The sequence below is a fragment of the Moschus berezovskii genome, chromosome 22 (assembly GCF_049115385.1).
Source record: "Moschus berezovskii isolate FMDL1 chromosome 22, NW_MosBer_1.0, whole genome shotgun sequence".
NCBI classification, from domain to species: Eukaryota; Metazoa; Chordata; class Mammalia; order Artiodactyla; family Moschidae; genus Moschus; species Moschus berezovskii.
Window position 1 is genome coordinate 8,658,501 of NC_142481.1, and position 24,120 is coordinate 8,682,620.

The 24,120-nt window shown below is 58.6% G+C and overlaps 1 protein-coding gene across 1 annotated transcript; it reads left to right on the forward strand.

The window, feature by feature from the left end:
- The first annotated feature begins 569 nt into the window (after window positions 1-569).
- On the forward strand, window positions 570-22,378 carry LMTK3 (lemur tail kinase 3). The gene is made up of 17 exons (XM_088830941.1): window positions 570-667; window positions 2,591-2,703; window positions 3,629-3,762; window positions 4,028-4,178; window positions 4,670-4,746; window positions 5,224-5,342; window positions 8,709-8,796; window positions 9,384-9,532; window positions 9,889-9,973; window positions 10,075-10,196; window positions 10,335-10,484; window positions 11,130-13,630; window positions 16,433-16,833; window positions 18,320-18,455; window positions 18,602-18,739; window positions 19,671-19,751; window positions 22,249-22,378. Exons 1-16 carry the CDS (start codon window positions 570-572, stop codon window positions 19,706-19,708), a joined length of 4,500 nt encoding a protein of 1,499 aa, XP_088687067.1. The 3' UTR covers window positions 19,709-19,751; window positions 22,249-22,378.
- The last annotated feature ends 1,742 nt before the right edge of the window (window positions 22,379-24,120 follow it).

The window sequence follows — 24,120 nt, forward strand, 5'->3', positions numbered from 1 at the left end:
CTGACCACCTCGTTTGCAAAGATCCAGGCAGTAAGTGTAGCCCCGGCTCCTACTACTTCACCCACCCTCTGCTTCTTCTGGGGTTGGAGGTTGCGAGGGGGGAGAAGACATTAACCTGAGCCTCCCTTCCGGAGGAATCAGAACTCCATTTCCCATAAGCCTCAGGGATGGGACTACATTTCCCATAAGCCTCTGCTCCCGCCAGAGTCTGTGCCCTTCAGCCACAGGGGCAGATAATTGCATCTTTCCTCATCCCCCAGCCCCCAATTCCGTACTCTCTACCTGCATATGGTCAGTCCACCCTGCAGCTCTGGTCCCGGCACCCCCTCCTTCCTACCCCTCCTGGTGTGATGAACCTGCCTCAGTTTCTCCAATGAGCGCCCCCCTCCAAGAGGGCTCATTGAACCCCTCTCCCTCCCCTTCCCCTGGGGTTGCCAGTCCCAATTCCGCTGGCTGCGTTTGGGACCTGCGGGTCCTGGACACCTGCTGGGGAACGGGGGCAGGGGCAGGCCGTGCTGGGATGGGGTGTCTGGGCCGCCTCCGCGGTGTGCAGTGAGGCTGCGCCTGCGATGCGCAGCTCCGGCCCAGCCTCAGCGGAGAGGGACGCAACGCAGGGGCTCAGGGACTACAGAGAAGTCCGCGCGCAGGGTGGGCGCCCGTGCTTCCGGTGTGTCTGCAGCTCGGGGTGCTGTGCGGGGGAGGGGGTGGGGGAGTGTGACCCCGAGACGGCGGCGGCCTGGCACGTGATGTGTGCGTCCTTGTCTGTTTTGTCTGTGTCCCTAAGGGACCAAGTTCCAGGCCCCTCCCAGCCACTTCCCGGCTGTGTGCCTTGGGGCAGATGTCTGCACCTCGCTGTGCCTTGTTTCCTCATCTGTACGATGGGAATGATAAAAGAATGTGTGTCGGAGGGCAGTTGTCAGGATTTAAAAGTAATATGTGTAAAGCGCTGAGAACAATGCCTGGGGCGCAGTTAATGCTCCTAAGAATAAATAAATTAAATAAAATATGATCATGTATCTTCTGTATGAGGCAAGCACCTCTGGTTGTGTAAAGGTTGCGCAAACTCATAGGAAATGCGGGTATTTGTGATGCGTGTGTCTGTGTGTGTCTTTGTATGTGTTCTGTACGCGTGTATTTGTGTATGTAATGTGTGACTACACTGGGGTAATGTGTTTTTGTAACCTTGTGTGAAATTTGTATACATTTGTGATGTGTGTGTCCACGTGTGTTAAGGTATGTGATGTATCTTTGTGTATCTGTGTGTTCAGGGTGTATGCCTGTGTTGTCTATGCGTGTTTCTGTACGTATAATGTGCGTGGCTGTGTATATCTGTATGTGATATGTGTGTATCAGTGTAATGTATTTGTGCGTATTTTTGTACATGATTTGTGTAGCTTTGTATATTCTTTGTAGTGTACTTCTATACCCATGGGTGAGTTGTGCTTGTATATGTGTATCTGTGTGTGTGACTTGTGTCTCTGTATTTATGTGAGTGAAATGTGTCTGCGTGAGAGATGTGTGTATCTTTGAGGGTGTGTTGTGTATTTGTGTGTATTCGCATATGTGATATGCATGTCTCTCCTTGTATCTGCTGTGTATCTGTACGTATTTGTGCATGGGATACTTGTGTCTATGTTAGTGTGTATCTTGTGTCTGTCTCCATGCAAGTGATGTCTGTGTCTGCGAGTGTGATGTGTATATCTGTGGGTCTTCTTTGTTGCCCATTTGTTTGTGGAATGTTTGTGTTCGTGACTTTGTGCCTTGGTGTGTCACCATGGTGTCTGCGTGGATCTTTGTGGTGTGCGTGTCTATGGAGTTGGGGCTTTACTTTGTCTGTGGCATGTGTGGGTCTTTGTGACGTTCCTGCGTGGCCGGGTGCATCTGTGCCGGGGGCCGGCCTGCCTGTGCGTGCTTAGTGCAGCCCATCATCCCTGCGTCTTTGTGTGTGACGTGTACGTGTCCCCGTCTGCCGAGCGCTGTCCACCTTTGTATGTGCAGTGCTTGTCTGTGAGGGTCTCTGCGACGTGGGTCAGCCATGTGTGGGCTGCGTGTGCCTGTCTGACATCTGCATCTTGGCGCGGAGCACACGTGTCCGTGCTGGTGGCATGTCACAGCAGCGTCCGGGCCAGGCACGGTGGGCCCTGGCTCCCCCCCACACGAGGGTCTGCTGGTCCCTGTCTGTCCCTCCCCCTCCCCTCCCTCCTGGCAGCCAATGCTACTGGGGAGCCAGTTGCTATGACGACGCTCCATCCTCCCTCCCTCCTCCCTCCTCCCACCCTTCCTCTGACAGGCTCTCTGCTCCCCCAATCCCGGCTGCCCTCGGGGGCGGGGCCCTCATTCTCCCCCCACCTCTACCCTCTCCCCCCCTACCCCAGCAACCCCGGCTCCCCGGCTCCTCTCCTCTGTCTGTCTCTCCATCCCTTCATCTGTCTGTCCCTTCAGAGAGGGGGAGGGGGGTCCCTGAGCCTGTAAGCAGCCCCTCCCTCCCCCTGTCCTGAGCCTCCTGCCCCTCTCCTGGGCCGGGGGGAGGCCAGGGTCGCGCGGGTCCCCATGGCTGGGGGCTGAGGGCCCGCCCCCCCCTCCTCCCCAGCCGCCACCACCTCCACCTCCCTGCCATCCTCGACAAGATGCCTGCCCCCGGCGCCCTCATCTTCCTCGCGGCCGTCTCTGCCTCCGGCTGCCTGGCGTCCCCGGCCCACCCCGGTGAGTCTGTCGGGCCATCCGGCTGTCCAGTGGCCCCCACCCCCACCCCGGCCTGCCCCGGGGTCTGTCTGCGGGGCTCCGGCTCCGTCACCTGTGTGGCGTCTTCCCGCAGCGAGCCAGGGCCTGGGGAGGCGCAGGAATGGTGCCTCTGTCAGCAGGGCCTGTGGGAGGAAGGCTGGGGGCTGGGTGGGGAGGGGGTCCGTTCGGGCAACATGTGTGTGTGCAGACGCGCGCGCGCGTGTGTGTGCAGGTGTGTGCAGGAAGCCGGGGAAGGTCAGGGCCTCTGGGAGAATTGGGGACAGACAGGAGGAACACTATTTCTAAAGGGGACACAGCCTTGGAGGCTGTCTCCGGCTTTGGGGGAGTCCCAAGGCTTGCGGAGCTCCCGACTTGGGACCTGGGGCTAGGGACCGAGGACATGTGTGTGCTCCAAGCGTCCCTAAAAGTGACAGGCCTCAACGTCCCTAAAAGTGACAGGCCTCAACCCCCGTAACTAGGATCCAGCATGGGGCGAGCACCTTCTCCCAGCCTGCAGCTGGGGGCTCATCCTCTTCTTCAAATAGGGGGTAAGAAGGCTGTCGTGGAAACGTATTTTAAATTCTGAGCGCTCCAGGCTCCACTGTTACTCCTCCTTCCCTCAGTCCTCACTGAAATTCATCCAAGCCTGAGGGTGAGGTGATGGGGTGGGGGTGGGGGGATCCCAGCTTGGGGCGAGAGGAGGGACCCCACCCCCAACCCAACTACTTGAGAAGGCCCCAAACTACAACTCCCACAATGCCCCGAGCCATCCGGCTCCTCTGCCAAGGGGCCCCTGGGTGCAGAGCATCATGGGAGCTGTAGTCAAGACTAGCTGGACGGGGAGGGGCAAGGAATTCGGGAGCCAGGGGCGTGAAGACTGGAGCCCAGCCCAGCCCTGTCCCCACAGACGGATTCGCCCTGGGCCGGGCGCCTCTGGCTCCTCCCTATGCCGTGGTCCTCATCTCCTGTTCTGGCCTGCTGGCCTTCATCTTCCTCCTCCTCACCTGTCTGTGCTGCAAACGGGGCGATGTCGGCTTCAAGGTGAGGTGCACGAGGGAATGTAAGGTGGGGGGTAACACTCCAGCAAGGCCTTGCCTCCGCTACGCCCCGACCCCCACAACGTGGGGAGCCGGGCAGTGAGTCTGAGAGCCCTTCAGGCCTGAAGTTACAACACGATCCAGCTCCGGATGGGAATTGGACTGGGATTGGAGGACAGTTGGCAGAAAGGTGGGGATAATACTGATGAGAAGGACCATGGCGTGTCTCAGCCCTGTGTTCTCCCACCCCTCACCCCTCCTGGCCCCAGGAGTTTGAGAACCCTGAAGGGGAGGATTGCTCTGGGGAGTACACGCCCCCCGCCGAGGAGACTTCCTCCTCACAGTCACTGCCTGATGTCTACATTCTCCCCCTGGCTGAGGTCTCGCTGCCAATGCCTGCCCCGCAGCCATCACACTCAGGTAAGGCCCTGCACCTTGACTGGGATCCCGTGGCCCCATAATTCAGGGTGGGAAGAGCTGACAGCCCTCCCTCAGGGAATCAAAGGGAAAGGCAGAGGTGGGAGCCTTGGAATCTTGGAAGCAGCCTGAAGCAACTCCAAGATCATCTTGGTAAAAGCTGTTGCTTAACCCCAAACCAGATTTGGGGATTCTTGTGGAGCAATCCATGGTGAGGTCAGCCTAGATCTTAATGTCAGAGGCAAAGCCAATGGCAGGCTGAAGTCAAATCATAGGATCTTGGGACACCAAAGGGAAGAACGGATTGGACACTAGAAACTTGTGGGCAGCCAATGAGGAGACTGAGATCGCTTCATGGAATGTTGGGGCAGCCAATGAAAATAGATTTGTTGTGTCTGCTTTGACCCCCGTCCCCACTGAGGTAGGGGATGTTGGTGGCACTTGGGAGGGGAGAGAGGCTCAGGTGCCTCCCCTTTTACTGCCCCCCATGCCAGACATGACCACCCCCCTGGGCCTTAGCCGCCAGCACCTCAGCTACCTACAGGAAATTGGGAGTGGCTGGTTTGGGAAGGTAAGTAAGTGGGGCTGGGGGTGGGAGGTGGGGGCTCTACACAATCCAGGGCGACACTCCTGTTCTGTGTCCATCGCCCCTGCTCCCACCACTTCTCATCTGCCCCCTGCCTCCTCTCCCTGCCCCCGCGGCCCAGCCATTGCCTTCCCCTCTGTTCACCTCTCACCGTCTCCCACCCACCCCAACCCCCCCATCTGTCGGTCAGCGCCTCCCTCCTCACTCCATTGACCACTCCGCCTTGCCATCCGGCTCTCCACGCGTCCGTCTGTCCATCCTTCCACCCGTCCCTGCGTCCATCGGACTCTGGGCCTGTGAGTCTCCCACCCTACGTCTGGTGGGGATACGAGGGTGGTGGGAGTTGAAAGAAGAGGCTAGAAAGGAGAGGGAAGTCGGGAGCCATACAGTGGGGTGGAGGGCACTCCCTGGGATGGGGCTGGGGAATCCGCAGGCACTGATTCCTGGGTCCTCCTCGAGCAGGTGATCCTGGGAGAGATTTTCTCCGACTACACCCCGGCCCAGGTGGTGGTGAAGGAACTCCGAGCCAGCGCAGGGCCCCTGGAGCAGCGCAAGTTCATCTCCGAAGCACAGCCATACAGGTATGGGAACCTCTGGGTAGACATGGAAACCTGAAGCCCCGAATATCTGAGTCTGTGCTTCATGGTGGTAACGTTTGGGAGCAGGAGGAGTACAGTGTGGGGTCAACTCTGGATTCAAATCCTAGATGTACCTTTTCCTGGCTGTGCCAGTCAATCTAGATCATTTCTCTCCCTGAGCCTCGGGGTCTTCCTTGGGCCAGAGGCAGGGACATGAAGGCAGTGTGATGCAGGCAAGGGAGACAGCGCAAAAACTGAGCTGGAAATCTGGTCTTCTCCACTCTGAACCTCACTATCTTCATCTAGAAAGTGAGTCCAGGAAGTCTGAGCAGCCTCACGTAGAGGGCAGCTGAGAGGATACACAATAGGCCTTTGCCTGGCACAGAGTCCATGATGGTCGTCCCTTTTTTGGGCCCCTGCCTGTGGGTTAAGAAGGGCAGAATCAGAATCACAGACCAGGGTCCTGAGCGGCTGCACCAAATGGCCACTGTCCCCCCACGCCTGTCCCCACTGGACTGGGAGGTCTGGGAAGACGGGACGCTATCCCTCTCCTGCCTGGTCTCCACTCTTAAGAGCTTCTGCTGCTGCTGCTAAGTCATTTCAGTTGTGTCCGACTCTGTGCGACCCCATAGACGGCAGCCCACCAGGCTCCCTTGTCCCTGGGATTCTCCAGGCAAGAACACTGGAGTGGGTTGCCATTTCCTTCTCCAATGTGTGAAAGTGAAGTCGCTCAGTCATGTCTGACTCGTAGCGACCCCATGGACTGCAGCCCACCAGGCTCCTCTGTCCATGGGATTTTCTAGGCAAGACTACTGGAGTGGCTTGCCATTGCCTTCTCCGAGCTAAGAGCTTCAAGATCAGGGTTAATTAAACCTCTGCTCATATATGCCCTGTTGGGTATTGAGTGCCCGGGCATGGAGAAGGTGTGTATAAGGGCACCTCTTAACAGAGGGCTGTGAAAATGAGCTTTTCCCTGAGATTTTATGAACCTTTTCCTCTGAAAACTCCTGTGGTTTCCTGTGACTCACAGGACAAAGTCCCAACCGTCCCTACAGCCCACAAGCCCTGCTCACTGACCCTGCCACAGACCAGCGTCAGTGCTACTGTCCTTGCTGTTCCCTCCGTCTGGAATGTTGCTCCTGGCTCACCCACCCCCAGTTTCTGATGGGGGCATCCCTTCTCTTCCCCGGGTCCCAGATCAGAAAGGCCTTCCTTTACACACACACACACTGCCACCTAAGGAGGGCCCTGGGATGCTCCATCATATCAACTTGTGTATTTTCTTCATCACACGTATCTTAGTGTGTCAGTAGTTCATCCATGTACCCGTTGACTTGCCTCTCTCTCTCTCTCTCAACCCATGCTGGCAAGCACCAACCACATATGGCCATTTAAATTCATCTTAAATAAAATGCAGTCAAATTCAAGATGTCTTCCTCAACTACCCTTGCCACATTTTAAGAGCTCAGGAGCCAGTGGTTCCCACGTTCAACATCTCAGATGGAGAGCATTTCCACCTTCTCAGAAAGTTCAGGTGGACAATGCAGGACTATACTGGCAGCTCGGGGTCTGTCTTGTCACCCAGCCACAAGCTGGCCCTCGGTAGACGTTTGCTGGATGAGCCACAGACCTGAGAGCAAATCCCAGCTCTGGCACTGTTACCAGCTGTGTGACCCTGGGCAAGTTACTTTACCTCTCTAAGCCTCCCTTTCCCCTCGATCCAATGGGAAACATCATCCTGCCTAGCAAAAGTGTTAGGAGGATTTGATAACAGAAGGGACCAGCCTTGGCTCAGGTTAGTAGGTGTGCAATGGATCCAAGCTTCCTTCTACATCTGCCATCCTGTCTCCCCATGATGGGAGCTCCAGTCTTTTTTTTTTTTTTTCAAGCCCCAGTATCTGCTGGTGCTTTAGGAAAGCTTTATCTCATTAGTCCTCTCCCAAGCAGGAGCAGAAGCCACTATCCACACACCCGCCCCCCAACCCCTCTCCTGCCAGGCCCCAGTGAAACAAAAACTGTTCTACCCTCCCCGAGCCAGGTTGCAAGCTGCAACCTGGGCTGCGAGCCCTGGATGTGTTAATCTTTCCACAGACCCTCGGGTCATGTAGCAGGGCTAAATCCTTCATTCCACACGATTTTATTGAGCACCTGCTAGTCGGCACCGGGGACCTGGCCACACCCACAAAAGCCCCAAATCCTTGTCTTGTAAAGCCCGCCACCTAGTGGACGGGACACACAACAAATGAGCCAGTAAAGAAACAAATTTTAACAGGAAAATATCACAGACTGACAAGTGCCTTGAGGAAATAAGGCAGGATGTGATGGAGACGGAGGAGCTCTGGGATGGGAACTGTGAGAAAGGCAGGCTTGACTAGGATGAATCCGTTTCGCAAAGCACTGTGAGAAGCGTGTTCCAGGCAGAGGGAACAGCAGGGACAAAGGCAGTGACGCAGGAGAAGGCAGTCGATATGCAGGGTGAGATGAGAATCAGACAGTATGGTAAAATACATCAGCAGTAATACTGAGGCTCTTTCACTCCATGCCAGCTCCCCTCTGATCCTATTAAATTTCTTGCCACAACTTTATGAGGGGATTACTATGAACATCCCCATTTTACATTTGAGGGAGAGGTCAAGTAACTTTTGTGAGGTTACACACCTGGGAAAGGTGGAGACAGGATTCAGAAACCCGCTTCCCCAACCTGACTCTTAGAGAATAAAGGAGGGGCATCCGTCAGTGTTGAGGGAAGGACAGTGATATCTCTTGAGGAAAGGATGTTGACATTAAGGGACAAAAGGATTTTGACGAGAGTGGAGTGTTGTCCACAGAGAGAGAAGGCTTGAAGTCTCAGCAGGCATCGTGAGTCTAGGGAGATGTACATGGGGTGAAGAGTGATGCTGGGAAAGGCAGAGGGGCAGGAAAGACTGAGGAGTGAGCCGGGCTCTGTCCCAGGGCAACTGGGGAGCCATGGAGGGTCGCGAACAGGTGGACCTCAGGTCAGGGACAGACTGGAGAGACTGGAGGCAGGGAGGCTGGGAGGAGGCTTGAGCTGGGGCTGTGGGAGGGGCAGGGAAAGAATCAGGGGCCAGGAAGAAAGGCTGAGGGGGTGGTGAGCCAGAAGGAGGGGCGAGGAGGTGCCTGAGGGTCTGGCTTGGAGACTGGGAGGCAGTGGGATGGGCCTGAGGTGGGGATATGGGGGAGGAGTGTGTATGTTTGGGGGGAGGGGGGTTAACTCTCAAGTAAGGAAACTGAGGCCCAAGAGGTTGAAGCAACAGTTGGGTTTTGCTGGGAGGCTGGGGTGGGACACAGGGCTGGGGTCGGATGGAAGGGACTGTTTCCTGACCCAGGCAACCCCCACCCCCCACGCAGGAGCCTGCAACACCCCAATGTCCTCCAGTGCCTGGGCGTCTGCGTGGAGACATTGCCCTTTCTGCTGATTATGGAGTTTTGTCAACTGGTGAGGGTCTGGGGGGTCGCGGGGCAGGGGGAGGGGACGGGGCAGAGTGAGGAGCTGGACCCGGTGGGGGCTCAGGGCCATTCGCAACAACATCATCATAGTGACACCTGTGACAAGATAGCATTTCTTAGATGAGCCCTCAGTCCCCAGGTGGATGGGCTTCCCTTGTAGCTCAGTCGGTGAAGAGTCTGCCTGCAATGCAGGAGACCCGGATTCCTTTCATGGGTTGGGAAGATCCCCTGGAGAAGGAAATGGCAACCCACTCCAGTATTCTTGCCTGGAGAATCCCTGGGACAGAGGAGCCTGGCGGGACAGAGAGTGGCAGGCTACAGTCCATGGGGTCGCGAGAGTCAACACGACTTAACAACTAAACAGGAAAACAGGGACCCCGGGTGGCACGCCCTAATGTGAGGAGGGTGCGTCCCATTACTAACGTGTTTCTCAGCAGCAGGGGAAACTGAAGCCGAGGGGCTGCCAATGAGTGCAGCGGCCGCCCCATCCTTGCCTCAGGTTGGCTGGATATGTCGATGCCTGGGGTGGGGGTGGGGGGAACGGTGGGACTGACCCCTCCCTGCCCTCTCTCCCAGGGGGACTTGAAGCGTTACCTCCGGGCCCAGCGGCCCCCCGAGGGTCTGTCCCCTGAGCTGCCCCCTCGAGATCTGCGGACACTGCAGAGGATGGGCCTGGAGATCGCCCGCGGGCTCGCACATCTCCATTCCCACAACTACGTGCACAGGTGGCAGCCCGGAAGCCACCCGGCAGAATTGGGGCGAGAAGGGAGGGCGAGGGGTTTAAGGAGAGAAGGACGCTGTGGTTGGGGGCGGGGCACAAAACGGGGGAAGACTCAGGATGGGCGGGGAAGGGGCGTGGTCAGGAGCAGTAGGCGGAGTCAGGAAAGGGGCAGAGTTAGTGCCGCAGGCGGGGTCACAGAAGAGTGGGCGGTGTCGGGAGGGGGCGGAGTCAAGGTAGGAGAGGAGGAGTGAGAAAATGAAGACCGAGCCGTGCGGGGAAAGCCGGGCGCACTCTTTAAGTAGCGGGGCGGGCTTCCGCAAAGCTGCCCGCTTCTTACCTCGCCCCCTCGCCTGCCCCCAGCGACCTGGCCCTGCGCAATTGCCTGCTGACCTCCGATCTCACCGTGCGCATTGGAGACTACGGGCTGGCCCACAGCAACTACAAGGTGGGGGCTGCCCTCCATCAGGGCGGGGAAGGGGGAAAGTGTTGGTGGGGGGCCGCCCCGGCCCGCCTGACCGCGCCCCGGCCTGCGCCCCCCGCCCCCAGGAGGACTATTACCTGACCCCCGAGCGCCTGTGGATCCCGTTGCGCTGGGCAGCGCCCGAGCTCCTTGGCGAGCTGCACGGGACCTTCATGGTGGTGGACCAGAGCCGCGAGAGCAACATCTGGTGAGGGGGGTGGGGTCACAGAGGGCAAGGAAACCGGAAGGGTCACCGGTTCTACAGATGGGGCAACTGAGGCCCGGGGAGGGGGGCGGCTCCCTGGAGGGTCAGGGCGGGGCTCTGACCTCTCTCTTCTCCCTGCAGGTCCCTAGGGGTGACTCTATGGGAACTGTTTGAGTTTGGGGCTCAGCCCTACCGCCACCTGTCAGACGAGGAGGTCCTGGCCTTCGTCGTCCGGCAGCAGCACGTCAAACTGGCCCGGCCGAGGCTCAAGCTGCCGTATGCGGACTACTGGTGAGGGCGGGGCCTGACCCCCGACCCCTGACCTTCCACCTCCCAGCCCGGGATGATCCCAGAGTCCTCCACTTCATTTCATACTCTCCCCTGCACACTTGCACCACGTGCTGCCAGCCCTAAACTGGAGTGGGTACGTCCCAACCCCTTCTGCCAACATCTGCTTGCTACTTGGAGGAAGGGGAACTGAAGCATGGAGCGACACAGCTGGTCCAAATCTAGTTTCTCTTACCCTAGAAGACCTCTGCTGCTTGCCTGTCTCTGATTCCAAAACTTATAACCACCCAGAAGGCTGCCTTAACTGTCACTTAACTATCATTTCCCTACTGTGCCTTGCTGTCCTCTCTTCTAGGTCTCTGTCGCTCTCTCTCTGGTTTCTGTCTCCCACCTTGGTCTTTTGTTTTTTTTCTTCTGGCTGCAGGGCAGGGCATGTGGGATCTTGCTTCTCTGACCAGGGATGGAACCTGTGCCCTCTGTAGTGGAAGCACAGATCTTACCCAGTTTACCACCAGGGAATTCCCCTCTCTTGGTCGTGCCTCTCTTCTCCCTGGGTGTCTGCCCACCTGGTCTCTGCCTCCCCTGGGGACCCCGCCCCCCCAGCTGGGACTCTGCCTTGCTCACTCTTGCCTCCTCCCTCTCCCCCAGGTACGACATCCTGCAGTCCTGCTGGCGGCCCCCTGCCCAACGCCCCTCAGCCTCTGATCTCCAGCTGCAGCTCACCTACCTGCTCTCTGAGCGGCCCCCGAGGCCCCCGCCGCCGCCACCCCCACCCCGAGATGGTCCCTTCCCCTGGCCCTGGCCCCCTCAGCACAGCGCCCCCCGCCCGGGGACCCTCTCCTCTCCGTTCCCCCTTTTAGATGGCTTCCCTGGGGCTGACCCCGACGACGTGCTCACGGTCACTGAGAGTAGTGGTGGCCTCAACCTTGAGTGCCTGTGGGAGAAGGCACGGCGGGGGGCCGGTCGGGGCGGGGGGGCACCCACCTGGCAGCCGGCATCCGCGCCCCCGGCCCCCCACGCCAACCCCTCCAACCCTTTCTATGAGGCGCTGTCCACGCCCAGCGTGCTGCCGGTCATCAGTGCCCGCAGCCCCTCCGTGAGCAGCGAATACTACATCCGTCTGGAGGAGCACGGCTCCCCGCCCGAGCCCCTCTTCCCCAATGACTGGGACCCCCTAGACCCAGGAGTGCCTGCTCCCCAGGCCCCCCAGGCCCCCTCCGAGGTCCCTCAGCTGGTGTCCGAGACCTGGGCCTCCCCGCTCTTCCCGGCGGCCCGGCCCTTCCCGGCCCAGTCCTCGGCATCCGGCAGTTTCCTCCTGAGTGGCTGGGACCCCGAGGGCCGGGGCGCTGGGGAGACCCTGGCAGGAGACCCTGCCGAGGTGCTGGGGGAGCGGGGGGCCGCCCCGTGGGCCGAAGAGGAAGAGGAAGAGGAGGAGGGCAGTTCCCCGGGGGAAGACAGCAGCAGCCTTGGCGGGGGCCCCAGCCGCCGGGGTCCCCTACCTTGCCCCCTGTGCAGCCGCGAGGGGGCCTGCTCCTGCCTGCCCCTGGAGCGGGGGGATGCCGTTGCGGGCTGGGGGGGCCACCCTGCTCTAGGCTGTCCCCATCCCCCAGAGGACGACTCGTCCTTGCGGGCCGAGCGGGGCTCCCTGGCCGACTTGCCCCTGAACCCCCCCGCCTCGGCCCCCCCCGAGTTTCTGGACCCCCTCATGGGGGCGGCGGCGCCCCAGTACCCCGGGCGGGGGCCACCTCCCGCTCCCCCCCCCCCGCCGCCACCTCCCCGGGCCCCCGCGGACCCAGCCGTGTCCCCCGACCCCTCCTCGGCCGTGGCCAGTCCCGGCTCAGGCCTGTCATCTCCGGGCCCCAAGCCGGGGGACAGCGGCTACGAGACCGAGACCCCTTTTTCCCCCGAGGGAGCCTTCCCCGGCGGGGGGGCAGCAGAGGAGGAAGGGGTCCCTCGGCCACGGGCTCCCCCCGAGCCCCCCGACCCGGGAGTGCCCCGGCCGCCCCCAGACCCGGGTCCCCTCCCGCTCCCGGGGGCCCGGGAGAAGCCGACCTTCGTAGTTCAAGTGAGCACCGAGCAGCTGCTGATGTCCCTGAGGGAGGACGTGACAAGAAACCTCCTGGGAGAGAAGGGGCCCCGGAAGACGGGGAGAGGCCCCGGGAATCGAGAGAAAGCCCCGGGCCCGAGCTGGGATCCCCCAGTCCCGGAAAGCGGGAAGCAAGCCCCAAGCCCGAACGAGGGCCTGAGCCTCCCGGTAAACGGGGTGACAGTGCTGGAGAACGGGGGACCGAGAGCCCTGGGCGCCGACGAGAAGGTGGCAGAGAATGGGGACCCCGGGTCCCCAGAGAGAGAAGAGCAAGTGCTGGCGAATGGGGAGCTGCCACCCCCAAGGAGAGAGGAGACAGTGCTGGAGAATGGGGGCCCAGGGCCCCCAGAGAGAGAAGAGCGAGTGCTGGTGAATGGAGGACCGACACCCCCAAAGATCGAGGAGGGGCCAGAGAATGGGGGCCTGAGACTCCCCAGGAACCCGGAGAGGCTGCCGGAGACTGGGCCTTGGAGAGCCCCAGGGCCCTGGGAGAAGATGCCCGAGAGTGGGGCTCCAGCCCCCACGAACGGGGAGCCAGCCCCAGAGACTTCACTGGAGAGAGCCCCGGCGCCCAGCGCAGTGGCCTTGGCCCTGAACGGCGGGGAGACAGCCCCTGGCCCCGCTGGCCCAGCCCCCAGGAGCGGGGCGCCGGAACCCGGGACCGAGAGGAGAGCCCTCGAGACTGGGGGGGCACCGAGAGCCCCCGGGGCTGGGAGGCTGGACCTCGGGAGTGGGGGCCAAGCCCCAGTGGGCACGGGGATGGTCCCCGGCGGCGGCCCCGGAAGCGGCGCGGACGCAAAGGCCGGATGGGCCGACAGCACGAGGCCACAGCCGCCCCTGCCGCCGCTGGAAGCGCAGCCGAGGAGACCGGAGCCAGCGCCGCCGAGAGTCAGGCCGGAGGCGGCCTCCGAGGGAGAGCCCGGGGCCCCAGACAGCAGGGCCGGCGGAGACACGGCACCCAGCGGAGACGGGGACCCCCCCAAGCCCGAGAGGAAGGGCCCCGAGATGCCACGACTGTTCTTGGACTTGGGACCCCCTCAGGGGAACAGCGAGCAGATCAAAGGTGAGCAGGCTGCCGGGGGCATGGAAGCGCGGTTGGGGGCCGAGGCCCAGCTCTTTCCAAGAGGTAGGGTGCGGTTGAGAAGCTCAGCCTCCTGGGTCCCAGGCAGGTCAGCCCACTAAGCAGTGCAGATCCTGGAGTCATACTACCTGGCCTCAAACCCTGGTTCCGCCCCTCTCTAGCTCTGTGACCTTGGACAAACTCCATGCCTCAGTTTCCCCATCTGCCAAAAGCAGAAGACAAGGATAGCACCTACCTAAGAGGATGGCGAGAGTTGCATGAGTTAGGACTTCCAAAGCTTTTGACCCAATGCCTGGCACTTCTAAGCACCAGCCATTACATCACAATTCACGGCAACCAGGGATCGCAAACTCAGATGCGGAGCAAGGGAAGGGCAACAGACAATATAAGGGAATGAATGAATGAACAAGAGCTGGAAGACGTGGGGTGGGAGCTGGGGAGGAAATGCAGCCATTTCTAAGCTTCATTTGGGAATGACCACCGAGCACTGCCAAATCTGCTGCTTTCCCCCTTTAAGCCAGAGTTCTGGGTGTTTTAATGGTGGAAACTAATTCAAACGAAGCCTCTCTGTGGGCTGGGCTGCCAGTGCATGATCTCTGGCTTAAACTTTGCACCAAGCTGAAGTGTCTCATCAGTGTGCCAGGCCTCCCGGGTGTCGGGCTCTGAGCTGCCCAGGGCTGGGACCCAGGGAGCCTCAGACCCTGCCCTGCCCACCGTGGTACTGGTGGCCTGAGAGCTTAGGAGAAACACCTTTTCTTGAAACTTGAGTTTTGACAGGAACACAGTGGGTGTTTTGTCATAGAGAAGGGACATTGTAAGAGTAAAGATAAATGGCCCCTGTTTAATCTGGACATAGGAGTAGTTAGGACTCTAAGCTTCCACTGCTGGGGGCATAGGTTCAATCCCTGGTTAGGGAACTAAGATTCTTGCATGCACGTGGTACAGCCAAAAAAGAAAAAAAAAGAGAGATTGATTAGGGACTGTGGTTCCACTCGAATCACCTGGAGGCCTGATTTCCTTAATTACTGGTGTGGAAGTTTTACTGGTATGACCCGACCAGTTTCATATTGGCAACCTCATAGCCATACTTGAGGGAAGGGTTATCATCTTTGTTTGCCAGAAGAGCCTGAGATTCAAGAGGGAAAGGTCACGAAGGGGACTGGGCACAGAACCTTCCTTCCTCAAACCCATGGTATTAGAATACTACCCTTTCCTCGAGGTTGTTGTGGAGAGTTTGCAACCAGCTGTGTCAGAAAAGACCCTGGGCCACATGAAAATGACAGAGGATGAGCAACTAAGATGCCTCAGAGGATCTGGGGTGGGGGTGGGGGATTGGTGTTGGGTGAGAAGAGACTGGGAATAGCCTTAAAAAAACAACAACAGTGAACTTCTACTCATCCATCATGAGCCCACTCAAATTTCCCCTTCTTGGGGAAGCCTTCCTGATTTCTAAAGACTGTTACCCTGTATGTTCTCTGGGTATCCACGCCCCTGATAGCTCCCTGTATAAAGCCCCACCCCACCCCATCACCTTGAGATGGGTGATCAGGGAAGGCTTCAGTGAAGAGGCAACTTTTAAGCAGACATGAAGGAAATGAACCAGGTGGACATCTGGGAGAAGGATGTTTCAGGTAGAGGACACTGAGATGGGTACTAAGTTGGCACGTTCAGGGAATAACAAAAGGCTGGTGAAGCTGGAGTAGGGTGAATGAGGGGTGTGGGGTGACTCAGTCCACATCCACCTTTCTCCTTGTCCTGCCCCGATCCTCTTCTCATTCCCACCATCGCCCTGCACAGGGCCTGGCACACAGTTCACTTATGCAGTAATGAGGAATGGGTGGCCCTTGTCCATTTACCAGTGAGGAAACAGAGGCTCAGAGAAGTAGATCTGCTTGCCTAGGGACGCATAGCAAAAGAGCAGGGTAGGCTTGGGATTTAAAGTGAGGTTTTCTCTTCCAGGGACCTGAAGTTCTCCTCTTCTTAGACTTCCTAAGATTAAGGAGTCGTAGGTCAGGGAAAGGACCTGGAGATGGTTAGACACCCCAGTTTTCTGGCCATGCAGGGCCAAAAAGGGAAAGAAAGTACCTTGGTCAACATTGTATCGCAGGGAACATTCATTCATTAATCCCACAAATATTGACTGAGTACTTCTGTGTACTTGGGGCTTGGGAATGCAGCCAGAGCGAGCACGACTCCGTCTCTGTTCTGTGGCAAGGCAAACATTAATCACAGTGCCGCAGAATTAGAGTTCTGTACTGAGATCAACTGCTTGGAAGGAGAGGTGCTTGGTACTAGCGGGTGCAGAGCGAGTAGCCTGGCCTGACCTCCTGGGAGATCCCCGAAGGCTTTAAAAGTCCAGACAAGGGCTGGATGATGCATAGGACTTGAGTTCTATAAGGAATTTCCAGGCAGAGGGGACAGTCTATGCAAAGGCTCAGAGGTGGGAGGAATGGGGGGTGGCCCATGTGTCTGGATGGAGGTCTAGCCAGAAGGAGGGGGCAACAGAGCCAGGAGAGGTCAGCAGAGCCCGGGCACTGGGGTCTGATGGCCCTGGGGAGAAGCTGAGGCTTTGTGCTGTGGGCACTGGGGAGCCGTGGGGAGGGTTAAGCACTGGATTAAAGGGGAGATCGCTCCCCTTCTGCTGGGAGAACCCCAGTGCAGCCTTTTGGTTCACAAGGGTGGAAACAGACTGTGCCTGAGATTACCTGAGGACACACAGCTAGGTGGGAGGGCACGCCTGAGTTTCCCCGAGAACTGGAGCTCACCGAGTCTCTCCCCTCGCAGCCAAGCTCTCGCGGCTCTCGCTGGCGCTGCCGCCGCTCACGCTCACGCCATTCCCGGGGCCGGGCCCGCGGCGGCCCCCGTGGGAGGGCGCGGACGCCGGGGCGGCTGGCGGGGAGGCCGGCGGGGCGGGGGCGCCGGGGCCGTCGGAGGAGGACGGGGAGGACGAGGACGAGGAGGAGGACGAGGAGGCGGCGGCGGCGGCGGGGCCGCGGGGCCCCGGGAGAGCACGGGCAGCCCCGGTGCCCGTCGTGGTGAGCAGCGCCGACGCGGACGCGGCCCGCCCGTTGCGGGGACTGCTCAAGTCTCCGCGCGGGGCCGACGAACCCGAGGACAGCGAGCTGGAGAGGAAACGCAAGATGGTCTCCTTCCACGGGGACGTGACCGTCTACCTCTTCGACCAGGTGCGCTGCGGCTGCGGGCCCGGGACCCCCCGGGGTGGCGTCGGCGGCGGGGCGGGGCCCGGATGAAGACTGCGTCTAGGTTGGGGCGGGGCCTGCAGGGTGAGGGCGGGGCGTGGGAGACACCGGCCAGGGAATGGGGCGGGACTTGGAGGACCGGATGAGGCCTTGAGTGTGAGGGCGGGGCCCGGAGGAAGGCCACGCCTCGTGTGGGTGGGGCTTGCAGGCTGAGGGTGGAGACTGGCTAGGGGGATAGGGTGGGGTCGGGGGGTAGGGCCCAGTCCAGAGCAGAGGCGGGGCCTGGGGTAGGTGTGGGTGCTGGAGAGCTAGGGAGAGGCCTGGAGAAGAAAAAGGACCCAAAAGAAAAGCATGGTACCTGCTAGTCAGAGGATAAGGAGAAAGTGGACGGTTTCCCTGGTGGCTCAGTGGTAAAGAATCCGCCTGCCAATGCAGGAGACTCGGATTCAATCCCTGGGCCGGGAAGATCCCTTGGAGAAGGAAATGGCCACCCACTCCAGTATTCTTGCCTGAGAAATCCCATGGACAGAAGAGCCGGGCGGCCTACAGTCCTTGGGGTCGCTAAAGCGTCGGACCTGAGTTAGCAACTAAACAACAACAAAGGAGAAAGTGAGGATTAGGGCTTGTTCTGCAATTGGAGGTGGAACCTAGTGAAGTTCGGGGGAGGGAGTTGTCTACCAGCGCTCTAAGGGTGTGGAGGCCGAGGGGCGGGCTCAGAACGGAAGGAATCTTATCCACTAGTTGCGGGTCTCAGAGAAGCTGCAGGTGGGGCTTAAGAGATGCTGCTTGTAGTGTTAAGATGCTAAGAGAAGTAAGTGGGTTCAGGGACGGGACAGAACTAATGAAACGGGGATTGAGGACTGTGTTAAAAGCAACTACCCTGAGAGGTTACTGTTGAAGAGAAAATGGTGCTTGTGGACTGGGGCGGGGCATACTAAGGTCCTGAGATGAGTGAGAACAGGATCAAGAGCTGAGGCCTAGGGCACTGAAACAAAGGGGCGAGGCTTGGAGGGCTGGAGCGGGGCCACTTCAGAGGGCGGGTTAGAGGCTCACAGGAGGGTCCGGAGGTGCTCACAATGGGTTAGGGGTTTGGAAGACCATAGGGGCAGGTGGTTCTGCGGCCAGCACTTGGACGCCTGCAGCCGAGATCTAGGACATGGGTAAGGGTCTTGGACCGGGGCGGGACTTACGGAGATAGTCCTGGGTTAGGGGCTTCCTTGGAGGCGCGTTAAGGAGCCCAGAGGCAGTTCCTGCGGTGGACTCTGTAGCTGTGGTCGAGGGAAGAGCCTCAGGCTGGGGTGAGGTTAAAGCTAGCCTGCGGCTTCGAAGGGAGAGTAGGGATTTTCAGAAAGACAGAATGTGAACTGAGATGCCTGAAGCCCCAGAAACGTCAGCGGGGTTTGTTGCTTGTTGGGATGCAGTGAGTGACAAGTTCGTCCCCCTCCTTGCCTCTCCTAATCTGCCCTCACAGGAGACGCCAACCAACGAGCTGAGTGTCCAGGGCCCCCCCGAGGGGGACACGGACCCGTCCACGCCCCCAGCGCCCCCGACGCCTCCCCACCCCGCCACCCCCGGAGATGGGTTTCCCAGCAACGACAGCGGCTTTGGTGAGGGGCGGGGTGGGGTCTAGGGCACCGGCAGTGGTGGGCGGGGCCTGCCGAGGGGCGGGGTCGGAGGGCAGAAGCTGCTATTGCGGGGCTGAAGGAGTGACTGAGGGGCTGACCGCCTCCTCTCCTCTCCTCACCCACGCTAGGAGGCAGTTTCGAGTGGGCGGAGGATTTCCCCCTCCTCCCCCCGCCAGGCCCCCCCCTGTGCTTCTCCCGCTTCTCCGTCTCGCCTGCGCTGGAGACCCCGGGGCCCCCCGCCCGGGCCCCCGACGCCCGGCCCGCAGGTACGGTGCTTCAGACCCTCGGCCCTGCCTCACCTCTGCCAACCTCTCTCTGTCCCCGTCTCTGCACTTGCCTGCCTCTCTCCCAGCCTCTTACTTCCGTCTCCCTCTGAATGTTCACCAGTGAAACCCCACCCACCCAGTTCCGGAATCGGCTCAGACCAAGAGGTGTCTATCAGATGGGCTTGGGGAGTCACGCCCTTGTCTGAGCCTCAGTTTCCCTTCTGTAAGGAACCCCTCTTAGTCTTGTCCATGGTATTTTTTTTCACTGCGCTGCAAGTGGGATCTTAACTCCTCAACCAGGGATGGAACCCATGCCTCCTGCAGTGGAAGCGCAGAGCCTTAACCACTGGATCACCAGGAAAGTCCCAGATTATTTCTTTCTTGTTCTTTTTTTTTTTTCTTGCCCATCTTTGGGCTCAGATTCCTGCCTGGTACTTGCGTGATTCTGTTCCCCTCTCTGTTTGAGGGTACAGGTTGTCAGAGACAGACAAGGAGACAGAGGAAACCAGGAGGCTCAAAGCTAGTTAGCAGGAACAAGAGCAGAGAGGCCATGGCCGGGGATACCCATAGCGATAACAGCAAGCACTCACATAGACCCTAGAGTTTGCTTGCAACGTCTTAACCCATTTAATCCTCCCTATGATCCCATAGGATGGATTCTAGTCTCATCCCCATTTTACAGAAGAGACAACTGAGACTTAAGTAGGGAGGCATGAGGAGCCAGGGTTCAAACCTAGCTCTGAGTTTGTGCCTTCTCCAACAGTCAGCGTTTGTCCGGTTCCTTTCTTGAGTTTTACTTATGCCATATTGCCAAACCTCACCCAGCTTGGGGGAATGTCCTTGGATGCAGGGCTTGCCCTGGGCCAGGCAGGTGGAACTGTTCCCAGAGGACAGAGCTAAATAGGTAGAAGGGGCAACTGGCTCTTTTCAGGGAGGACTCCATGCCTGGCTCCCCTACACTGTGCCTGAGTTCAAGTGTTGGCCCTGCCACTTCTTGGATGGGTGACCTAGGGTGAGTCGCTTTCTCGGTTACCTCAGGTACCAGTTTCTCAGGTACCTCAGTTTCTGCAGAATGAGGAGGATAACAGGATCTAACTCATAAGATTGTTAAAGGGATTAAATGGCTTAATCCTCCCCTTGTACGCAGCAGTGGTCTTTACCTGGTAGCCGTTGCTGTGTTTAATTAAGTAGATGCTTCTGTCCGTCCGTCCGTTCAGTTGCTCAGTCATGTCCGACTCTTTGCGACCCCGTGGACTGTAGCCTACCAGGCTTCTCTGTCCATGGGATTCTCCAGGCAAGAATACTGGAGTGGGTTCCCATTTCCTTCTCTAGGGGATCTTCCTGACCCAGGGATTGAACCTGGGTCTCCCACATTGGAGGCAGACGCTTTAACCTCTGAGCCACCAGGGAAGCCCAACTGTGCAGGCACTGGGTGAGGGGGATGTTCTATGCTGGGCAAGATCAGTGAGCCCCCCTCTATCCCACCCACAGCACTGACCCCAGTCCCGTGGTGAATGAATAAGAGCAAAACTCAGGGTCGCTGAGAAAGGAGATGCCACGAGGAAAGGCCTTTCTGTCCTCAGTGATGGAAGGGCCCTTTAACCAGGGACTTGAGGGGCTGGTTGCTGTTAACTAGGTGAAGGGGAAGGGGACAGTGTTCTAGCTGATGGAACAGCTTGCCGAGGGCCTGAGGCAGGAGAGAGCTTGGCTGGTTCATGGAACAGAAGGGAAGCGGGTGTGTCTGGGGGTGACTTGGAGAGTGGGGCAGATGGAAGTGGGTGGGGGGAGGTGAGAGAGAGCAAGGCGGACCTTCTGGGCTTGAGGGTGGGCTGAGGGGCGGGGACTTTGTCCTGGGGGCCCTAGGAAGCCACGGGAGGACTGTGAGCACGGGAGGAGCAGCTTCAGTCCCAGAGGAAGGAAGACCTCCTGGGCCTTGTGGAGGCGAAGGGAGGCAGGGAGGCTGGGGAAGAGGCCAGGGCGAGTGTCCAGGAGGGAGAGAAGACATGCAGAGAGTCAAGGGCAGGAGGAACGGGCTGTGGGCTGACTCTTCACTTGGCAGCACCCTCAGATTTCACCCCCGAATGTCACTTCCTCCCAGAGGTCCTCTCGGAGGCCCCCACGAGGACAGGGTAAGATGGGTTCCAGCGCATGGGGACACGGGCCAAGTGGTGAGTCAGCACTGAGGCTGGAAGGGTCTGCAGTCTGGGATGACCTCATCTTTATTTACCTGGAGACAGGAGGGAGGGCCAGCCAGGTCATGCGAAACCCCACATCCCTTTACTCAGTCCTGAGACATTCCTGCTGCAGCTGGGCCGCTGAGCTGGTTTCTGGAGACCATGGCTGGGATGCAGGGCTAGGCAGAGCCCCCTTCTGCCTCAGACCCCTGTGCTCGGCCTGGTTCTGCCCACGACACACATGTTCCCTGGGTGCTAAGTGATGCTACGAATCCCAGAGTTTTCCTACTCCTTTGAAAAAAAAAAACACAAGGGTCCTGATCCTCATTTAAAGAGAGGGAAACCACAATTTCCCTGGCAGTCCAATGGTTAGGACTCCACGCTTCCATTGCAAGGGGACCTGGGTTTGATCCCTGGTCAGAGAACTAAGCTCCCATGAACTAGGCAATGCGGCCTAAAAGTAAGTAAAATAAAACAAAACAAAGAGGGGGGAAACTGAAGCTCAGGCACTGGGAGTCGGGGTGATGACTCAGGTGAGAAGTGTGAGGTGTAGTGGGAGGGTGTCCAGCATGTAGCCCTCGTCAACAGTCTTCACCCCTCGGTTTTCCAGATCTGTTGAATGGGTGAGCGGCTCTCTTTTCATGAGACAGGGGTCGTGGTAGAACACTTTGGCGGGAAGGCACTTTGTGCAGGGCCTCTACTGGACGCTGGGGATGCAGCAGTGACCAAGTGCAGTCCCATACTCTCAGGTCTTCCATTCTACAGGGGCGGGCAGGTTGGAAGCTAGCTCTTTGACAATGACTGAGATTATCCCAGAGGAGAGACATGAAGGAACAGAACTATAGTTCAGGGACTTCCCTGCTGGTTAGGATTCAGTGCTTTTTCTGCTGAGGGTCTGGGTTTGATCATTGGTCGGGGAACTAAGATCCAGAAAGTCATGTCGCATGACAGAAAAAAACAAAAACAGAACAAAACAATCAGGGGTGAGGAACGACTGCTTGACTGAGAATGGCTGGAGAAGGCCCCTGAAGAAGGGGCATGTGCGTGGAGGCCTGAGTTCTATGGGAAAGGCTTAAGGGTGTGCTAGGTAACGGGGGCAGCCAGTGCAAAGGCCCTGGGGTAGGACTGTGCTTGGAGGTACAGCAAGGAAGGAGACCAGTGTGGCTGGAGCAGATTGAGCTGGGAAGGGAATTAATGAAGACAGAAAAGAGAGCAGACAGACCATGGGGGTTTGTGGACCACAATGAGAACTTGGTTTTTCACTTTGATGAGCCAGAAGCCATGAGCCTTTCTGCCCAGTAATCCCATTTCTCCCTCTTCTTCCTCCATTTTCAGGCCCCGTGGAGAACTGACTCCCCAAAGACCCGACCCCCCTGCACCCCCAGAAGAGGGGCTGAGAGTAGAATCCTCTGTGGACGACGGAGCCACTGCCACCACCACAGACACCGCCTCCGGGGAGGCCCCCGAGACTGGGCCCTCCCCCTCCCCCACCATGTGCCAAACGGGAGGCCCTGGCCCCCCGCCCCCTAGCCCCCCGGACGGCTCCCCTGAGCCCCCTGACCCCCTCGGTGCCAAATGAGGCAGGAAACCCCTTGCCCCTCCCTGGAGAGCCGCCTTTCTTGGAACTGAACTGAACTCTTTCGGGCCTGGAGCCCCTCTGCACAGCGGAGGCCCCTCCTTACTGTCTCCCAGCCCCAGACAGGGGCCGCAGGCTTCGGGGACCTGGACCCCTCCCATCTCGCGTCTCCCCTTCTCCACTCTGGCCTGGCCCCAGGAGGGGCTTCTGGTTCAAACCTTCGCGTGGCATTTTCACATTATTTAAAAAAGACAAAAACAACTTTTTGGAGGAACGTGGGGCATGTGTGTATTTCAGGAGGCAAAGAGGGGAGGCTGTCTAGGAGGTGCATCCATTCTCACAGCCCCCATTTGACAGATGGAAACACTGAGGTCAGGAAGGCAGAAATGCCTGTGTGGCAGTGAGACCCTGGGTTTCCCACTTCTCTGGATCTCAGCTCTGTCTGGTGTGGGCATCACTGACTTCTACCGCAGTCTCAACTTACAGTTCAAGAGGTGATGAGGAGTCGCTGAGGGCTCGGGAATGGGGCAGAGCCGGGTTTCTGCAGGGTGGCCTGTGATGGTGGCCAGATGTCCCGGGGGCAATGCCGCTGAGGGAGGTGCTCAGAAACGACCTGCCAGCACCCACACTGGATCGTGGCTGCATCCCACACACCTCAGACCACACCGCCTGTCCCACCCATCTCCCTGCCCACGGTGACTGTGCCTCAGTTTACCTCTTTCTCCCTGTGACCACCTACCTCCCTGACATTCACTCTCTTACCTTCACGTTAATCAAAATTCTTCACTGAAATTTTGCTTTGTTCCTTTCCCTTCAGCTCCCCATTCCACCCGGCCTGTTTGGTCTTTATTTTCCCATCTTGCCATCTGTGTCTTTTTCTCGGCCTTTCTTCCCATCTGACTCTATTTCTGTCTGAGCTCCCCCCACATCGACCTTTTTTCTCCTTGTGTCTCCTTGTCACCTTCCTGTCTCTGTAATGTCTTTCTGCCATGGCTTTGTCTTGACTTTTTTCTCAACTTGTCCTTGACTGATTCCATCTCCATCTTTCTCTTTTTTGCCTCTGACTGGGTTCGTCTTCTGTCTTTGCATCCAGGATCTCCTGGCTTCCATTTGTCTGCGCCCTCGCCCCCCTGCCCTGCACCTTGGTACCTGATTAGTGTCTTTGAGGGATGTAGTTTGGAGAAGGGAGGAGGTGGGGGGTTCAGGAGACTCAGCTGGGATGCTGTGTGGACTCCTGGCTTAAGAATTAAGGTGATGAGAGCACTGGGGTCACATGTACCTCGTGGGGGATGGAGAAAAGGTGAGAGGGTTAGGTTTTGCCTCTTGCCATTTGGTGTTTCTTGAGCTGATATGCAGCATCTGCCCAGGGTGGGTGCTGCATGGAGCCCAGCCAGGTTAGGCACAGTGAAAGCCCAGGCTCCTGGGTCTGAGGGAGGAGGCGGCTGGGGTCCTGGACTCCGAGGTCTAAGGGTGAAGGGGTAGTATTAGTTCACTAGGGCTGCTGTAACCAAGTCCCACTAATTAGGCGGCTTCAACCACAGACATTTACTCTCTCACCGTTCTGGAGACTAGATGTCCAAGATCAAGGTGTTGGCAGGGTTGGCTCCTTCTGAGGATGGTGAGGGAGCATC